At 38.2% G+C, this 17,334-nt stretch overlaps 1 protein-coding gene across 1 annotated transcript in view; it reads left to right on the top strand.

Moving 5' to 3' along the window:
- The window catches only part of gclc (glutamate-cysteine ligase, catalytic subunit), a 40,996-nt gene that overhangs the window by 12,723 nt on the left and 10,939 nt on the right, over positions 1-17,334 (top strand). The window contains exons 4-11 of the mRNA XM_067421010.1: positions 4,202-4,315; positions 6,785-6,843; positions 7,386-7,522; positions 7,616-7,690; positions 9,014-9,130; positions 12,804-12,942; positions 16,844-16,956; positions 17,079-17,171. Of these exons, the coding sequence (XP_067277111.1) occupies positions 4,202-4,315; positions 6,785-6,843; positions 7,386-7,522; positions 7,616-7,690; positions 9,014-9,130; positions 12,804-12,942; positions 16,844-16,956; positions 17,079-17,171 (847 nt within the window). The remainder of the gene's footprint in view (positions 1-4,201; positions 4,316-6,784; positions 6,844-7,385; positions 7,523-7,615; positions 7,691-9,013; positions 9,131-12,803; positions 12,943-16,843; positions 16,957-17,078; positions 17,172-17,334) is intronic.

Below are 17,334 nucleotides of genomic sequence, written 5' to 3'. Positions count from 1 at the left end.
AAAAAAAACTAAATAAAAGCGTATCTGCCATACAGCGCTATTGTGGCTGCATTGTGTCACGTGAAGGGCATTACGTGTTGTCATGGAAATATTACTTCATAATAATATTTATTAAAATAATACCACCCATGGCAATAAGGTAATTATGATTCATATAAAAAAGGCTTGACCAAATTGTAAGTTGGTGCGATCAACTGAGAAAGTGGGGGAAGAATGAGTCTATAGCCCTGCTGTAGAAAGATATGTGGACGCTCTGATGTAGATCGAATGCCTGGTCTTTTTTTTTTTTTTTTACTTAATTGAAAGCAAAGCAAATAAACCAGTTGATCTGCTGCATTTGTGCAGAAAAACCACAACCACAGTACAAGTTAACCTCATGAAAACTTTTAAATGTGAAAGTAAGAAAAACAATTTGATTGGAAAGAACTTGACTATAGTTAGATGTTTGCTAATGAAATAAAGCAATTTGTGTGGTGTAACTTCTGTGTTCATGGTTAAGTTTCAACATTCAGTTTATCGGAGACGTTTACTAGCCGTGGTCTATAACTAACTTTAACAATCATTTGTGTGCAGCCTACATTAAAATTACTGTCCCAGTTAAAGTCTGGCCTTAATGCAACTGGTCAAATCGGTGTTGGTTAAAGCAAATGAGTTGCATTCCTGCTGGAAAACAAGCGCTATATGTTGCCTATAAATAGTGTTGCATGCATTCTTTTCAAAACCACCACAGAAATGATACAATTCTTCTCCATTTTGCTTGGTAACTAATGTGGTGGGAACCAAAGTTTACCGCACTGTTCTCTGGATCCTCAAGCGGAGCACATCTACATTTCCATTGGCTACCGCTGCTCATTAGCATAATGTTGAACTGACTTCAACTCTCCTCGACTCCCAAATCGGCCAAGATGCATCATCCAAGAAGTTGCTGTCAGGGGCGGTGTGTGCACACTGCACGTGGTTAGCTGGAGGCAAAACAAAGGGAAAATGGAGGCGGCCAATACAAACCAGCACAGACAAGATTATCCCTTAAATGGTTAGTTCACCCAAAAATGAAATTGATGTAATTAATGACTCTCCCTAATGTCCTTCCACACCCGTAAGTCCTCCATTTATTTTCAGAACACAGTTTAAGATATTTTATATTTAGTCTGAGAGCGTATCTAAGTGTATGCACACTATACTGTCCATGTCCAGAAAGGGAATAAAAACATCATCAAAGTAGTCAAAATGTGTCATCAGTTACTTAATTAGAATCTCTCTAAGCATCGAAAATAAATTTTGGTCCAAAAACTACAACTTTATTCAGCATTGTCTTCTCTTCCGCATTTGTGTTCAAACCTCAAATAAAGATTCAAACGGATATGAATCTGCGTATTGATTCATGATTTGGATCACGTGTCAAACTGTTGAAGTCACGTGATACTGGCGATCCGAATCATTGATCGATTCCCTGATTCATAACCGTTTGAATCTTTATTTGAGGACTGAACACAAACAAGGAAGAGAAGACAATGCCGAATAAATTTCTTATTTTTGGACCAAAATGTATTTTCGATGCTTCAAGAGATTCCAATTAACCCACTGATGTCTCATATGGACTACTCTGATGATGTTTTTATTCCCTTTCTGGACATGGACAGTATAGTGTGCATACACTTAGATACGCTCTCGGACTAAATATAAAATATCTTAAACTGTGTTCTGAAGATGAACGGAGGTCTTACGGGTGTGGAACGACATTAGGGTGAGGAGTTAATGACATCAATTTCATTTTTGGGTGAACTAATCCTTTAATGCATACCTCGGGTCTTCAGTGACCCGGGACGTCATTCACTGATTCTTAAATCCCAAGAATCCATAAGTCATCCTGTTTTCAGATGAATGAATGGAACATTGTAGAGCTCCTCTCATCCAATTAATTGCAATAATCTTTGTGCTGTGTTACTGTTGATATGAAACAGTCTCAGATTTCAAAGGACATCCATTTTATTACGAAAATTCAAAAACAAATACAGTTTTGGCGCTGTGGTGTGTCAGATCAGCTCAGCTCAAGAGAAGCGCCATATGAACTGATAATCTCCTTCGCTTTAACACCAGTTATAGCGAGAAATAAACATGAATTAGCATCTAAAAGTGTGTTAAATGATGGTGTACAACTTACCCAAATCTGTATCGCATCTCATGGAATCAATCAATCAGTGTTTCAAACGTGTAAAAACATCAGTAAAACCGCTCGTAATATCACATTTACCTCAGATAAACCATCTAGTGTCCATAAACTCATTTGTCAGGAAGAAAAACTAACTTTAGAGAGGAGCATTTTAATCAACATGCACCATATTACATATCCATTATAATAATGATCTTCAATATTTAATCTAGGTGTGAATAAATCTGACAAGTTTTTTTTGTATGGCAGCCTCTCTTTTAAATGTGATTCATGTTATCCTTTGTTCATTAATTGTGTTATAAGTTTATTTTGTGCTGATTCACCAATAGTGTGAGGATGTATATGACGCCATGAGTATGTATTTGAGTGAACTTGAATGTACATAAATGGCATGAATAGCTTGTAAATAATTAAGTTACATAATTCAAAACTGTTTTGAAAAGTGTGAGACTGTGTGTGTTTTTGTTAATGTACATACTTTGTGTTCACCAATGTTAAAATTGATTCGCATAAAATAACAATGGCAAAGAAGCATATAATGATCATAAAACATGTAGATGGTTGCTCTGAGCACCACAAATATCAGATGAAGTGAGTCGCACTGTTCTTATCCACTTTTAACTTAATATTTGGTACGTCCACCTTTTGCAGCAATTACAGCGGCACATCTCTCTGGCACAGTGTCCTAAGACTCTTGCATCAACATCAATTTAACCACGATCACACCAGACAGTGATTACACAAGTCATTGGGCGTCTTCTGTGAAGCAACGGGATTGTGTGACATTGACAGCGAAATAAGTCTAGCTTGTTTTTTGTCAGAAAATTGACCTAAATCTCCTCATTTTGGCTCTAATCAGGTATTTCATTGCTTTTGTGGGTATTGTAATGGCCAATTCAACAAAAAAACAACAACTGAAACCTCTTAAATATGCCAATGGGGTAAGAAAAATAATTTCTGTTTGGGGCAGAAACAAGTTACAAAATTTCAGACAGAAAAACAAGATTATTTTTCTTACCTCACTGGGAGATCATTAAGCTTGTTCACTTCATTACCTCATTTATTTATTTTTAAGAAAATAAGAACAAATATCTTATGTCATTTCACTTATCTAGTCTTAGATATTTTGTCTGGAAACAAGACGCATATACTAAATAGGAAAAGCAGTGTGTTGTAATAATTTTGGCCACCACTGTATGAACAAACGTGTTTACATTGATTCTGAAGATTTAAAAAAATATGTGGAAAACATGTCCTTCCCCATTAATGGTAAAATAATGTAGTGATAAATATTGATATCGGGAAAAAAGTGTTGTGGTTTTTTTTGGCCGTATCGCCCAGCCTTTATGTCTGTCGTTTCATCCATGTCTGTCCGTCTCAAAATATGTACAATTACAGGAATTTTATTTTAATTTGGAATAATCAAGAAAATAGCAAACAAGTCAATTATCAACATAGCTGCTGCTTGCAGTCTTACACTTCATCAAAAATTGCTGGATTAGCTAAAGTATAACTGTATAGTATAAGTAAGAATAACTGGTCACACAGCCCACTTTTAGTATCTGAATGGCATGTTTATTTCTCCAATATGGACTCTTCACCCACATGATTAACAACTCCAACCCATGTTTTGAGTCAGGATAAAGACCCTGCAGTCGCATAATTGTTATTCTATATGTGTATGGCGTGTGACAAAATAATAAAAATAATAAAACATTTGCTTTTAATCAAAAAACGTCTGTCTGTCTGTCTGAGTGAGTTGGGTGTGCCACATCTGTGGAGATAACATTCACCCTTTAACCCCACAGGCTTTACTAACCCTGATAAAAGATGCAGGCTTATATTTGCCTTTCCAAGCTATTAGTCAAGTCACCTTTATTTATAAAGCGCTTTTTACAGCACAGATTGTTTCAAAGCAGCTTCACAGTGATAACAGGAAAATAATGAAATCACTTGTAGAGATGCTAAATGTAAGATGCAAATGTGTTGCAGTGCATGGCATGGCTATAGTTTTGTTTGTGTGTTTTGTAGGTTAGGCTGCCCAGGCTTCACACTGCCAGAACACAAACCCACACCTGTGGAAAAAGGTGTGTCCAAATCGCTTTTCTTCCCCGACGAGGCCATCAACAGACACCCTAGATTCAGGTGAGAGATCATGTGTTCCAGGCCACTGGCAGCGATCAGTTTCATGTCCAAATGGGACGTTGGGAGTTTACATTGGGCTGAAAGTGTTTGAAGTGTCATCTGACGCAGAACAATGTGAAGTTGTTTGCGTAAGCTAGAGCTCAGAGGCATTTCATGGGGATTATGGGAACCCAGTTCAACAGACAATGATCTTTCACATGCCAGTAGCCGAGAGCCTTAAAAGTGCTGTTCATCTGATCACTCTGGAAGTGTTGGCGCTTCCATAATGGTCGCTCATAGTTACAGTAGGGATGTGGCAGCGACTAATTTCACAACAGGTTTTGTTGTTCGTTACCATGGCAGCCTCTTGCATGTCTGGCTTTGAACCATAGACTGTAAAAAAAATTAAAAAAAATCACCCATAGGGTACTGAATGCGTCTCGGCACGTCACTCCCGGATAACTGGAAAATGGGCAAAGAGGAGGGATATGGGCGGAGCTTAGGTTTGACAGCAGATAAATGGCTATCCACCTGCCACTCAAAGTGGCCACGCCCTTAATTATGCAGAACTTTAAGGCTTTATGTAATGTAAACGAATGAGTCGAAAAATTCACCTCCTCACAGTTGTCATGAAGGGCTAAATTAGCCGTATAGACCAAAACCACAATTTGTACCAGGCTGTAAACATGTTTTTATTTTCAGCTGTAAAGTTGGGCATTTTTAGCCTGACGTGGGCATACTCAATTCCAATGGGGTAATCTAGCACTCGGAAAGCGTTCCACCCATAGGGGCGGCCATTGCTAACCAAGCCATCACCTGCTGTTAGCATCCCATTGACTCCCATTCATTTTTGAGTCACTTTGACACTGAATAACTTTACATCTGAGGCGTTTAAAGACTCCATTTGTCCATTGTTTATTTATAAAGAAGCACGACAATGTATAAAAGGCTCCATTACCTTGTATCTTACACTATCGCCCCGTAGAAGCTGTTTTTGTAAAAATAGGCTAACGATTGCGTCATAACCAACGCGCCTCTGCCGCACAGATGAGAAATTACCATATAGACAGGAGGAGATGCTCAGAAGCAATCTTTTACTGTCTATGAGACAGTCGGGGGGACATGGAGACATAAAGTCTGATAAAGTCAAGGGAGAAGAATGGGGAGAAGCCCATAGTGAGCCAAAAGCAACGGGAGAAAACATTTAAACAACATGATTCAGATTTCACTTTCCACAACTACTAGAAGACCTACAGCTGTCAGACAGGAGGCTCACGTCACATCTACGTCGTCGAGCTCAGTCTGAGCCTGCGCAGTTCGCTCAGCCATCAGGAAGTGAAGTGCCTCTGATTGGCCTCATTTTTCCGCCGTTGAAGTCAATGGGATAGCTCTGTCCATTTCTTTTACTGTCTATGCTCAATTCTAGTCAGAATATGAGTCTGATTCTGCTCCATTGAGCCGTGATTATTGGGGCGTGTTTCAACCGAACCAGGAAAGACCTTAATTGGATAGACCTACGACCAATCAGAGCGACGGATAGTAGAGGGAAGTTCGGATCATTTTACAGACTGCATCTTTGAATTTCGTTCAGCAAAATGAACAAATCTTGGGAAAATGAGCAAATAATTTTGTTCATTTCATCAGAATATTTTCATTTTTAAAATATATTAATATTATATTATATTCATATAATTAAAATGTCACAAGTTAAATTCCCCAACACATCTACTTATGCAAAGCAAACGTTGGTCACATTTGGAATAAAAAATAAATGATAAGCTAATGCAGCCAAGGCCAAATTAAGAAATGATTAATTAATTGCTCAGCTGGGTCTTCAGTGCAGTCTGTTAGAATCGAATCCAAGTCGTTCTTTCTTTTGTTACTTCACATTTAATCACGTCTGTTCCCTGGAAAGGTTAGTAACCTTACAGCTCTCCTGTCTTTGGGTTTGAGTCGTTAGTTTCGTCATCAGTGTCTGATCTGGGCTGTGCAGACCCCATATGCAATACGTGCTGTATTTTCTTAACGTTAAGATGTTGCATTAGCTGCTGTTCACAAAAATCACAATGTATGATTTTTCTAACTATTTATTTGTATGATACAGCTGCAAATAAGTTTTTTAACACCTGTCTATCAGCTAGAATTCTGACCCTCAAAGAGCTGTTAGTCTGCCATTTTCAGTGTGTCTGCGTGAGGTTATCAGAGCTATTAACATGAGCTCTTGAAGCTCCGCCCCATGAGCAGCAGTGCATTTGCTTTTAAAGGGACGCAAACAAAAACAGCATGTTTTTGCTTACCCTCAAAGTGTTATTAGTCTTCATATTAGAATGACAATTTTAACATGAAATAAAAAAATATCTGTGGGGTATTTTGAGCTAAAACTTCATATACACGAAATCACTACATTGTTAAAAGGGGCAATAAACCACCCCTTTAATGCATCTGAATGAGGTATGGATGATTATTTTAATGCATCACTATGTGTTACAGCACGCTGACCAGAAACATACGCCACCGGAGGGGCGAAAAGGTGGTGATTAACGTACCAAGTAAGTCTTTTGATTTGTTTTGTAAGTGTTAGAAATTAGTCTACCTTGTTCTGGAAATAAAATAAGCAGTGTCTGGTTTCATTTGATTTACTCCTAATATGTCCAAAAACTTTACAACACTGATAATAATCATAAATGTTTCTTGATCAAATCATCATATTAGAATGATTTCTGAAGGATCATGTGACACTGAAGACTGGAGTAATGATGATACATTCAGCTTTGACCACAGGAATAAATTACACTTTATTATATATTCACATTAGTGTTGTCAATTCGATTAATCACATCCAAAATGAAAGTTTTTATAAGCATAAGTGACGTCCAAAAACATTGTTTTTGGACAAATGAGATTTCGCAGTGGGCTGAGCTGACGTAAAGAATGCCCCTATTCATATTGCATTAGTTAAGTATAAAGATTAATGTGGGAGAGGAAGCTTTTATTATTTCTCGCAAGCTTAGTGGAACAAACTGCAAAAGGTCGAATTTGTTTGTTTTTTTGATTCCCACTTATATGTGTGGTGTTTCCGTGTCCTTCACAGTTTTTAAAGATAAAAACACCCCATCTCCATTCGTGGAGACGTTTGCAGAAGATGACGGAGAAGCTGCCCGGGGTGCCCTGCCGGATCACATCTACATGGACGCCATGGGCTTTGGCATGGGGAACTGTTGCCTGCAGGTAAAATCCTTTTTACTCTCATCGATATGCATTGAGAATATTCGGGTCATGTGGTTGACGTGAGATAAATGTTGTCCACCGCTGCCGTTGCAGGTGACCTTCCAGGCTTGCAGCATCAGAGAGGCGCGCTACCTTTATGACCAACTGGCCGTTTTCTGTCCCATAGTGGTAAGAGAACACGGGTTAGAGGGAATTATTTTGTCAAGTGATTTAATTTTATTATCTAATTAATCACACATCAATTTCAGCGGAGAAATCACGGCCCAAACATTAGAGACATGAAAGTAGTTTTAGAAAGACATATTCTGCTTTAAAGGCACAATATGTAAGAGTTTTGGATTAAAATATTGTTATTTTAAAATATTTTTGATTATTAAATAACAGACGGCCAAAATCGCACTGTGTACCCGGCTTTATGTGAACGTTTGGTTAATTGTTGGGGGGAAACGTCTGACGTGTGACATTATATTAGATCCGTGCATTCCAGTAGGTCTTAATATTATAACAGTCCAAGTTATTCTAAACCAGGCTTGCTACAGTAAATGAGGGGGAAATCAATGTTGCACACTACCCTTTTTGATACGGTGTTCATGGTGTGCATATATCAACAAAAAGGAAAATCTTTTGCACCATATATTGAATCTTCTGGTAAAATAATTCACCTGTAAACCCCCAAAGCTGATAACCACTCAAACATTAAATAAAACACACAAAGTAATGGTGTAGATGGATGCATTTGAAACTTCCCATACAGTTGAAGAATATGGGCTGTATGTTTCATTAATGTTAATCAAAAAATCAATTCGTGGTATCATTGAAAAAAGTTGAATATATATTTTCCTATAGATATGAGTTTTGACTTGATGCGCATCTAATTTGGTGTTATTTAGCAGGAATTTTAAGGAAATGTTGTTTTTGAACCTTCAGAAAACTTTAACTTGATTTTTCTCAAAATTGCCTTTGCTCACCCCGTCGACGTCAAACAAGTGTAGCTTATTGTCCAATTCAAACAAACATAACTTCTAAATGATTTTTTTTTTAATAGAGAATGTGAAAATAACAATAATTTTTGAAAATTTGCTCGTTGGGACTAATTTTTCCAGCACAGGTCACATATAAAGTGGGACGGCAGAGAAAGTAAAACTACTCAGAAAAAAAAATGATGCACCACTGTATGCAAATTCATACGTTTAAACTTTATACTGTAAAATAAAATGTATATGGACTGGGGATACTTTCATATATGATAGGATAAATAAAATAGAAATAACATTCCGAATCTGAGAGAAATAATTGTAGTTTTAAAACAGGATCTTCTAACCCTAACCCTAGTTGAAAATGTACCATCTTTACCATACATTAAGTAATATATAACCGTCATCTTTTTCACAGTCTTGTGTGGTTAGCAGTTGTACACTTTTTAAACGTGTTTAGTTCATGTTTCCAGAAATGCACAGTATTGGGTTTCATGATTGATGTGTGTTTGTGCAGATGGCTCTCAGCGCCGCCTCTCCGTTCTATCGTGGATTCGTGTCAGACATCGACTGCCGTTGGGGTGTGATCTCTGCGTCTGTAGACGACCGAACCCGAGAGGAGAGGGGCCTGGAGGTGAGAACAGGGTCCACCTGCACTCAGACAAAACGCTTATTACAGTCTTTTGGCCATATTCATAAAGGAATAGTCAAGATTTTTACTCCTGTTCAAATTGATGCTGCCTGGGTTTCTTGCACAATATATGGAGCAAATAACCTATTTTTTTGATTTCTCAATTCCTTCGCTAAATTATATAAGTGGTTTTATAATTACAGTCTGCATGGTGTTCCGTACACCCTCGTCCTAACTATAGACAATCACTCCAGTAATAATTATACAGATCCCAGTCCTGTGTGAATCATACATGAAGCGACTCATTAATCATTTAAAAAGAAAACTAATCTCATCCAAATTGTGTTTTTTGACAACTTCAATGACAATAAAAGTTGCATGTGTCATAATTATCAAGGCTGTCGGGCGATCTCACGGATCTGAGATCACATGGGTCTACAGCCAGAATGCTCCTGAAATAAACATTACTCATTCTGGGTCAATGAGACGGAAACATGATGCTTAAAATGGCTGATTGGCTCTAGTTTTCAAGATATGCTATCGGGTCTCTATATACGACCCCTGGCAGAGTAATAAACTGAGTCTCAATCTCAATTTTAACCAGAAATGACTAAAATACATCTTTGACTGGAGTTTGGACATTGCTGTAAAGTGAATGATGCAATCTGAAGATGGCATTGCATCATACATGATATGAGTTGTGTCATGTTATTCCTAGAAGTCATGGATGATGCAATCATAACAAAGCTTACATCACTCCACTGATGCAAACAATCGGCCTATACTGCAGGGTACTGTTAACACAATACACAATACAAGTTTTAATTGTCATATTTGAATTCAGAGCAACAAAATACATAATTAATACTCCAGCCGCAGTGGGAGTGTCAATGTTTCTGAACTCCCTGAAACACCTCTATTGTAGTCTTGCGTTTTCTTCTGGGAACCAACACGTCACACATCCTCATTTAAATAATTAATATGCAGAATAAAGGGGCGGGCCTGATTGAGATGGTTAGTAGTGTGTTGGAACTGGCGGTTATGGTAAGAGGGCCGGACATTTCCCAAACACACAAGAAAATAGAGACAGGAACTAAACAGAGAATTACTGACAGACTGAGAAGAGAGGAGCCGCACCAATGGTTTGCAACGCAAGTGTTTTGCTAGTTTCAGCCCACTGCAGTTATCATTTTAACCTCCAGTGCCACGTTGTTTAAATAGCAAATGCACTCGTGCCCATCTGTTTGCCCATGTCCATGCTGCTCTGAACACCAGGTGTGTAGGCGCATTGTTGGCGTGTTGCTATTTTGAGGAACTGAATATGACCGCACCATCGACCAACAAAAACCTGCTCTAAAGTCAATGGCACTATTTTATTTAGGGGTTTATTTAAAGGGTGTGTTAGAAATGTGTGTCCATAGGTGGTGCACAACGCGCATACACTGATGATTACACAACAGCACACACATGCCAAAAGTAAAAAAAATAAAAGGATTCCTTTCTGCTCACATGTAAATAGCAAATCCACCATGACGCGGGTGCAACTGGCTTTTAAAGGGAATTGGAGATGAGATTCGAATTGGTTTATTGAACGTTATACCCAAAACACGCCCATGACCCCCTAAGAGACTAGGGCCAACCCTTTGTGGACCAACACCTGGCGCACAGACCGCCTTTCTGTCATTAAACTAGCAAAAGTGGATTCGAATACGTCCTAAGTGTGTTAAAATATGGCCCCAGAGGTTTGTTAGGGGCCATTCACGTAATGTCTAAAAAATTGTTGTTTCTCTATCTTGGTTGAGTTTTCAATGTCGTTACGGACAGGGTAAAGCTGACTGGATGGTTCTTGTCACATGACCTAAATATGGACACTTCTGAAAAGTTTAGTTTTTTCATCTAGCTGTGTTGCAGAAAAAACGAGCACGTCATGACGGCTTCGCTCGTTATCATGCACTCGTCACACATCTACATGAACTTAAAATTAACTTAAGTGCGCAATAAAAATATACGCCCAGTGATGCTATGATTTACAGTGAATTTATAACCGCTAAGGGGCATTAGGCATGACGCGAGCATTGTTTAGTTGTTTAGTTGCATTGTTAGCATTTGCACAGTTGAGAAATGACCGTATAGACAGGAGGAGACGCTCAGAAGCAATCTTTTACTGTCTATGAGACAGTCGGGGGGACGTGGAAACATAAAGTCAAGGGAGAAAAATGGGGAAAAGCCGATAGTGAGCCAAAAGCAACGGGAGAAAATATTTAAACAACGTGATTCAGATTTCACTTTCCACAACTACTAGAAGACCTACAGCTGTCAGACAGGAGGCTCACGTCACATCTACGTCCTCGAGCTCAGTCTGAGCCTGCGCAGTTCACTCCGCCATCAGGAAGTGAGTGCCTCAGATTGACCTCATTTTCTGCCATTGAAGTCAATGGGAACGCTCGGTCCATTTTTTTTTTACTGTCTATGACTGAAACTTGTGTGAACACGGGTACAACTGACAAATGAGCGCTGTCAGTGGCAGGACACGGGAATACCTCTTTACTGTTAAAAGGACAAGATATCGTAGCGGACATTCAACAGATTTTTGTATTATGTCCATAGGACTAACCTGAGGAATATGCTAAATCTGAATGCATGTAAAACACTCGGTCACTCAATCTCTCACAATAATACAAGCTTCAATGAACATCAATTGACAGCAAACATGTTTACGCTGCTAAGAGTGTTGTGTAGTGATGCACAGAACTGTTGGGTGAAGAGATCATAGTTGTGCCTTATCGTGAATAAAACAACTGCTATTGACCAATCAGAATCAAGGACTGGAACTAACTGTTTTGTAACAGAGCATTAATATGGCCTCTTTAAAGGATTACTTCAGCGATTAGCATATGGCTTTGTATCAGTAGAAACCCTGGAGTATATTCAAATGATCGTGCTCCCCCCTCTTATATCCCCCTGAGACGAGATTTATGCATTTTATTTCTGGAAAAATTCCTCTCGTGACGCAAATTGACGATATTTGCATCACGAGAGGAATGTTTGCCCAGAGGCTAAAGACTACAGCCAGCAGAGGGAGCCATTTCCGCATGTTTTCAACTCGTGCATGGGGAATGGAGATCACACTCACAGCACAGCTCAGCTACAGGCATTAATTTAAACGGATGCTAAGCAATGTAAGTGTTTTAACTTCTCAAAATAATTTCTATGAAAGTTAAGCTTCCAAAGGCATGAACTGAAACGCGTTGTGAATGTATGCCGCGAATGTGGTCGCGATTACCTCAGCTCTCATCACGAGAGCTCATTTATGACGTTAAATGTAATCTGACTCCTAATCTGAGTCTGCTGTGAGACTCACGCGGCAACTCGATCGTTATATTGAACACACACATTCAGTATTTAATTGTACTTTCTGAACTCAGTCTCTGTAATCCAGTAGCGGCGGCTTTGGGAATGGCCTCACAGGGCAGCTAAGCATTCTGGGAATTGTAGTCTTTCATCCCCCTTGAGACAAATACATTTTCTGTCTTTTCTCAGTCTAGAAACCACAAAATTCAAAAATAATTTCACATTTCTACTACATTAATGACCCAGTTTAAATACAGATTCATCTTCCCAGCGCTGAAGTACCCCTTAAAATTACTAATGTTGTGGTGTATCCGTTTCTTCGCAGCCGCTGAAAAACAACAAATTCAGGATCAATAAATCGAGGTATGATTCGATTGACAGCTACCTCTCCTGCTGTGGTGAAAAATACAATGACATTGAGCTGACCATCGATGAGGAGATCAACACACAGCTCCTGGATGCAGGTAAAGACACACACTCACACCCTGTCTACAGCGGACACGCCGAAGCAAACCTTCACTAAAGATCGAAGATTGAGAAGACGTTCCTCATAGGGATGATCAGAATCAACATTTTAAAATCCCGATGGTTCTTGTTTTTCTACAGTACTGAGCTATTGAACCAACTTTAGTGCGCATGGTTTTATATCATGCTAATTTATAAATTCAAGCAATTGTAAAATATAAAGTACTCGCATGCTTCTGAGACGGTCTTCAGTCAGTGCATGCTCAACCAAAGCACACATACATAGTCGCCTCTCGCGCAAGTGTCAGATTTTTGCGGCTCATTAGCCTAATAGGGGTGTAATAGTACACAAAACTGACGGTTCGTACCTCTAATAAAAAAAAAAAAGCAATTTTAAATTTAACAATCAGTGGTTTCCTGAACAAATTGTCGGTTTTTAAATTAATTCAATTATAACTAAACGTTTCTGCTTATGCTTTAAGTTGTAAACTATAGGGATCCATTACTATAATATAACAACAGAGCCCAAATTAGCCTAAATTCAGTTGCTCTGTTATTTTTAGATATAATCAACACTCAAATAACACATTGTATGCAAACATGTAAACTTCACATAAGGCATTTTTTTCATTAACTTCTAAATGTAATTACAAAATGTGTTTTTTTTTTTTTTCAATTCATTGTTGAAATCTGATCATTTATACACAGTAGTTGGCATTTTCATGACCGTTTTAAACGCACATTAATAATCCATACATCACTAGCAGGTTCAGTAGAATATAATGAATATATAGGCTAATATAGTGTATATATTTAGTGAAAGAGTTTGTTTCTCTAGTGATGCTACATGTTGACGTCTTTTTGCTGTTGAAACCAAGCGGCAACCTCCTGTGATCTCACCTGAAGCCAATACGGAAGTAATGTAAACTGCAAATCATCGACTGGCCTCTAGGGGCAGGCTCCAGTAGGAGTTTATTGAGCCCCGTGTTAAAATTCCCAACTTTACAGCAGAAAAAAAACATGTTTACAGCCTGGTACAAAAAGTGGTTTTGGCCTATACGGCTAATTTTGACCCTCATGACAACTGTGAGGGGGTGAATTTTTTTATAACTCATTCATTTATGTTATATAAAGCCTTAAAGTTCTGCATAATCATAAGGCTATGAATATAATGAAAGTATTGGCAAAAACAAAATGGGGAGCAGATTACATTGTTCTTTTGAGACTCTATAGAACACTAATTCGTTCCCATCTGGACTATGGAAGCATAATATATGGCTCTGCCAGAAAATCATATAAGCAGATGCTTGACTCAGTACATCATCAGGGCTTACGACTTGCCTTGGGAGCATTAAGAACGTCGCCAGTGCAAAGTTTGTACATTGAAGCCAATGAACCTTCCCTTCAAAATAGACGATTGAAGCTCTCACTCCAATATGCTGTCAAAATAAAGGCAAATAAAACCAATCCTGCCTATTCTAGTCTTCAACCCACAATTTACTACTTTGTATGAGAGCAAACCTAAAAGCATCAGATCCTTTGGTATACGTATTAAACCACACTTGGAGAACTTAAATACAAATTTGAACATTTTAAATCAAATACAATTTAATTCTATATCTCCCTGGAAATTAAAGAAGCCTAATATCAATTTGGATTTGGCTCATCAGAAGAAAGGAGTGACTCATCCAAATGTATATAGACAGCAATATTTTGACATAAGAAACCAATTCCCTTTTCATATACCTATATTCACAGATGGTTCGAAGGTGGAAAATAGTGTAACAGCAGCAATGGTGACTGGACATCAACGCTATGGAATACGTATTCCAAAACAATGCTCAATTTTTTCTGCTGAAGCACGTGCTTTACTTTTAGCTTTGGAACATATTGAAAATACACAACAAAAAAATTCTATAATTTTTACAGACTCGAAATCTTGTCTTCAAGCATTGGACACTTTAAAAACTGATCATCCTTTAGTGGACTGCATCTTAACAAAAGTGGATTATCTATTAAATCAGTTCTTCAGTATCAACTTTTGCTGGGTTCCAGGACATGTGGGACTTTCAGGAAATGAACGAGCTGATGCAGCTGCTAAGGACGCTCTTAATCAGGAGGTTAATGAATGTCAAATTCCTCCTTCAGACATCAGACCGATTATTAATCGATATATTTTAAATAAGTGGCAAGAAGAGTGGAATATATACAAGACTAATAAATTGTATGGAATTCATCCAGAAATTACAGATTTTTTCAAAATTTTAAAACTAGACTTGATCAAGTGGTTTATACCAGATGTCGTATGAGTCACACAAGTTTGACCCATGCTTTTTTGCTTAAGGGTGAAGACCCAATTTTATGCATGTTTTGTAAAATTCCTTTGTCTGTTAAACATATTTTATTGGATTGTCCTGGAATTATTACAAGCAGAATGCTTTTTTATGAAGTTACTTCACTTAAAGACGTATTTAATGAGATTATGCCTGAAAAGGTTTTGGATTTTTTATCATATGTTAATTTAAAACATCTTGTATAATATGACTTGCTGTTTTGTTTTTTTATTGTATTTATATGATACTTGTATTTTTGTAGTTGAATTTTTGCCATGAAAATAGCTTTGAATGCTCACATGGCATTAAATAAAATAATCTGAATCTGAATCTGCATAATCAAGGGCGCGGTTACTTTGAGTGACCGGTGGATATTCGCTGTCTGTAGTCATTGCGTCACCTCAGCTCCGCCCACATCCCGCCTTTTTGTCCATTTTCTGTTATCCGGGAGTGACACGCGATGACTCGCTCGCAAGATGGCGACGCCCAGCTCGCTCCTACTTTAAGCTTCAGAACGGCTGATCGGAATCCTATGGGTAACGTCACGGACACTACGTCCATATTTTTTTACAGTCTATGGTTAAAACACTGATTGAGCGATTACACAACATATGATGTATTTCAGTTGTGATGTATCCTCAACATACTTTCAGATGTTCATTCATGTTTATTCTTTGACTATGACGAGATGATCACGTTCACTCGCGCGCCTATAAAGTGAATCAGTCCTCCCACATTAAAGACATCAAAACGGCATTTATTGTTTGAATTTCCCGATAAAATGGACAGAATACTTAATATGTTTGTGTAGGAAAATGACAGCCGCTGTGTATAAATATTTATATTTCAACAATGAATTGGAGAAAAAACATAATTTTATAATTAGATTTAGAAGTTTGTGAAGTTTACATGTTTGCATTAAATGCGTTATTTGATTGTTGATTATTATTAGCAGAGATATTTTTTGTTTATCTTTAAGAAACTTTTATTATTTTTTATTATTAGTGTCATACACTATTAATCATACACGGTGTGATAATAGGCCAGAGGAGAACTGGCACCCCGACTGAGTCTGGTTTCTCCCAAGGTTTATTTTTCTGCCTCTGGCTTGGCTTGATCAGTTGGGGACACTAAAATTTTGTTATTCAACTAAATATACAAATAAAACTAATTAATTAGGTCTTATTTAATTCTATAAACTATAATATTGATCTGCCAACATTGCCACTATGATAAATTAAAATAAGCTGATTTTATTTAGTGTTCTGTACCAAACCGTGACTTCAAAACACGTCAGTTTTGTGGACCGTTGCACCGCTATTAAGTATTATTATTATTGTACCGTATCGTGTACTTTTGGTGGTGTCAGTATTGACTACTAGATGTTTGCCATTGTAACAGCCCTAGTTCCTCACTTCTTTGTCCTACTGTCTAAATAATGTGTTCGGTTTGCTTTTGACATGCCGGACGCTCTGTGTGGACAGGGTGTGTGTATCACTGAAGCAGGTCCGTGTGTCGTCAGCTCAGTTTGCAGTGTTTCTGAGCACACTGTGTTGCTCTGTTGCAGGCATTGACAAACTGCTGGCACAGCACATCGCACACCTCTTCATCCGCGACCCGCTGTCGCTCTTCCAGGAGAAGATTCATCTGGACGATGAGAATGAGTCGGACCACTTCGAGGTATTTAAAATGAACACAGATGAACAACAACAAAAAGAAGCGTTAATATTAGACCACATAGCTGGAGCGATTTGTTCAAATAGCATGTGAAAATGAAGCACGGTTTGTTTTGCGTGTTACAGAATCTTCAGTCAACCAACTGGCAGACAATGAGGTTCAAGCCCCCCCCTCCAAACTCTGACATCGGATGGAGAGTCGAGTTCCGCCCAATGGAGGTATTAAACAAACACCTGTCTGTGTGCCAAATGATGCAAGCAGACGCGGCTTGACTCACTGTGTGCTTAGCAAAGCATGTATATACACACGGTGTGATCTGTGGAAAAAAGCAGAGCGAGGGTGGTGTTACTGAAACGCTTTTTCATTCTTGAAAATAAATCA

The sequence above is a fragment of the Pseudorasbora parva genome, chromosome 17, assembly GCF_024679245.1.
Source record: "Pseudorasbora parva isolate DD20220531a chromosome 17, ASM2467924v1, whole genome shotgun sequence".
Lineage (NCBI taxonomy): Eukaryota > Metazoa > Chordata > Actinopteri > Cypriniformes > Gobionidae > Pseudorasbora > Pseudorasbora parva.
The sequence above is the reverse complement of the archived record's forward strand: the minus strand, read 5'-3'. Positions and strand labels throughout refer to the sequence as shown.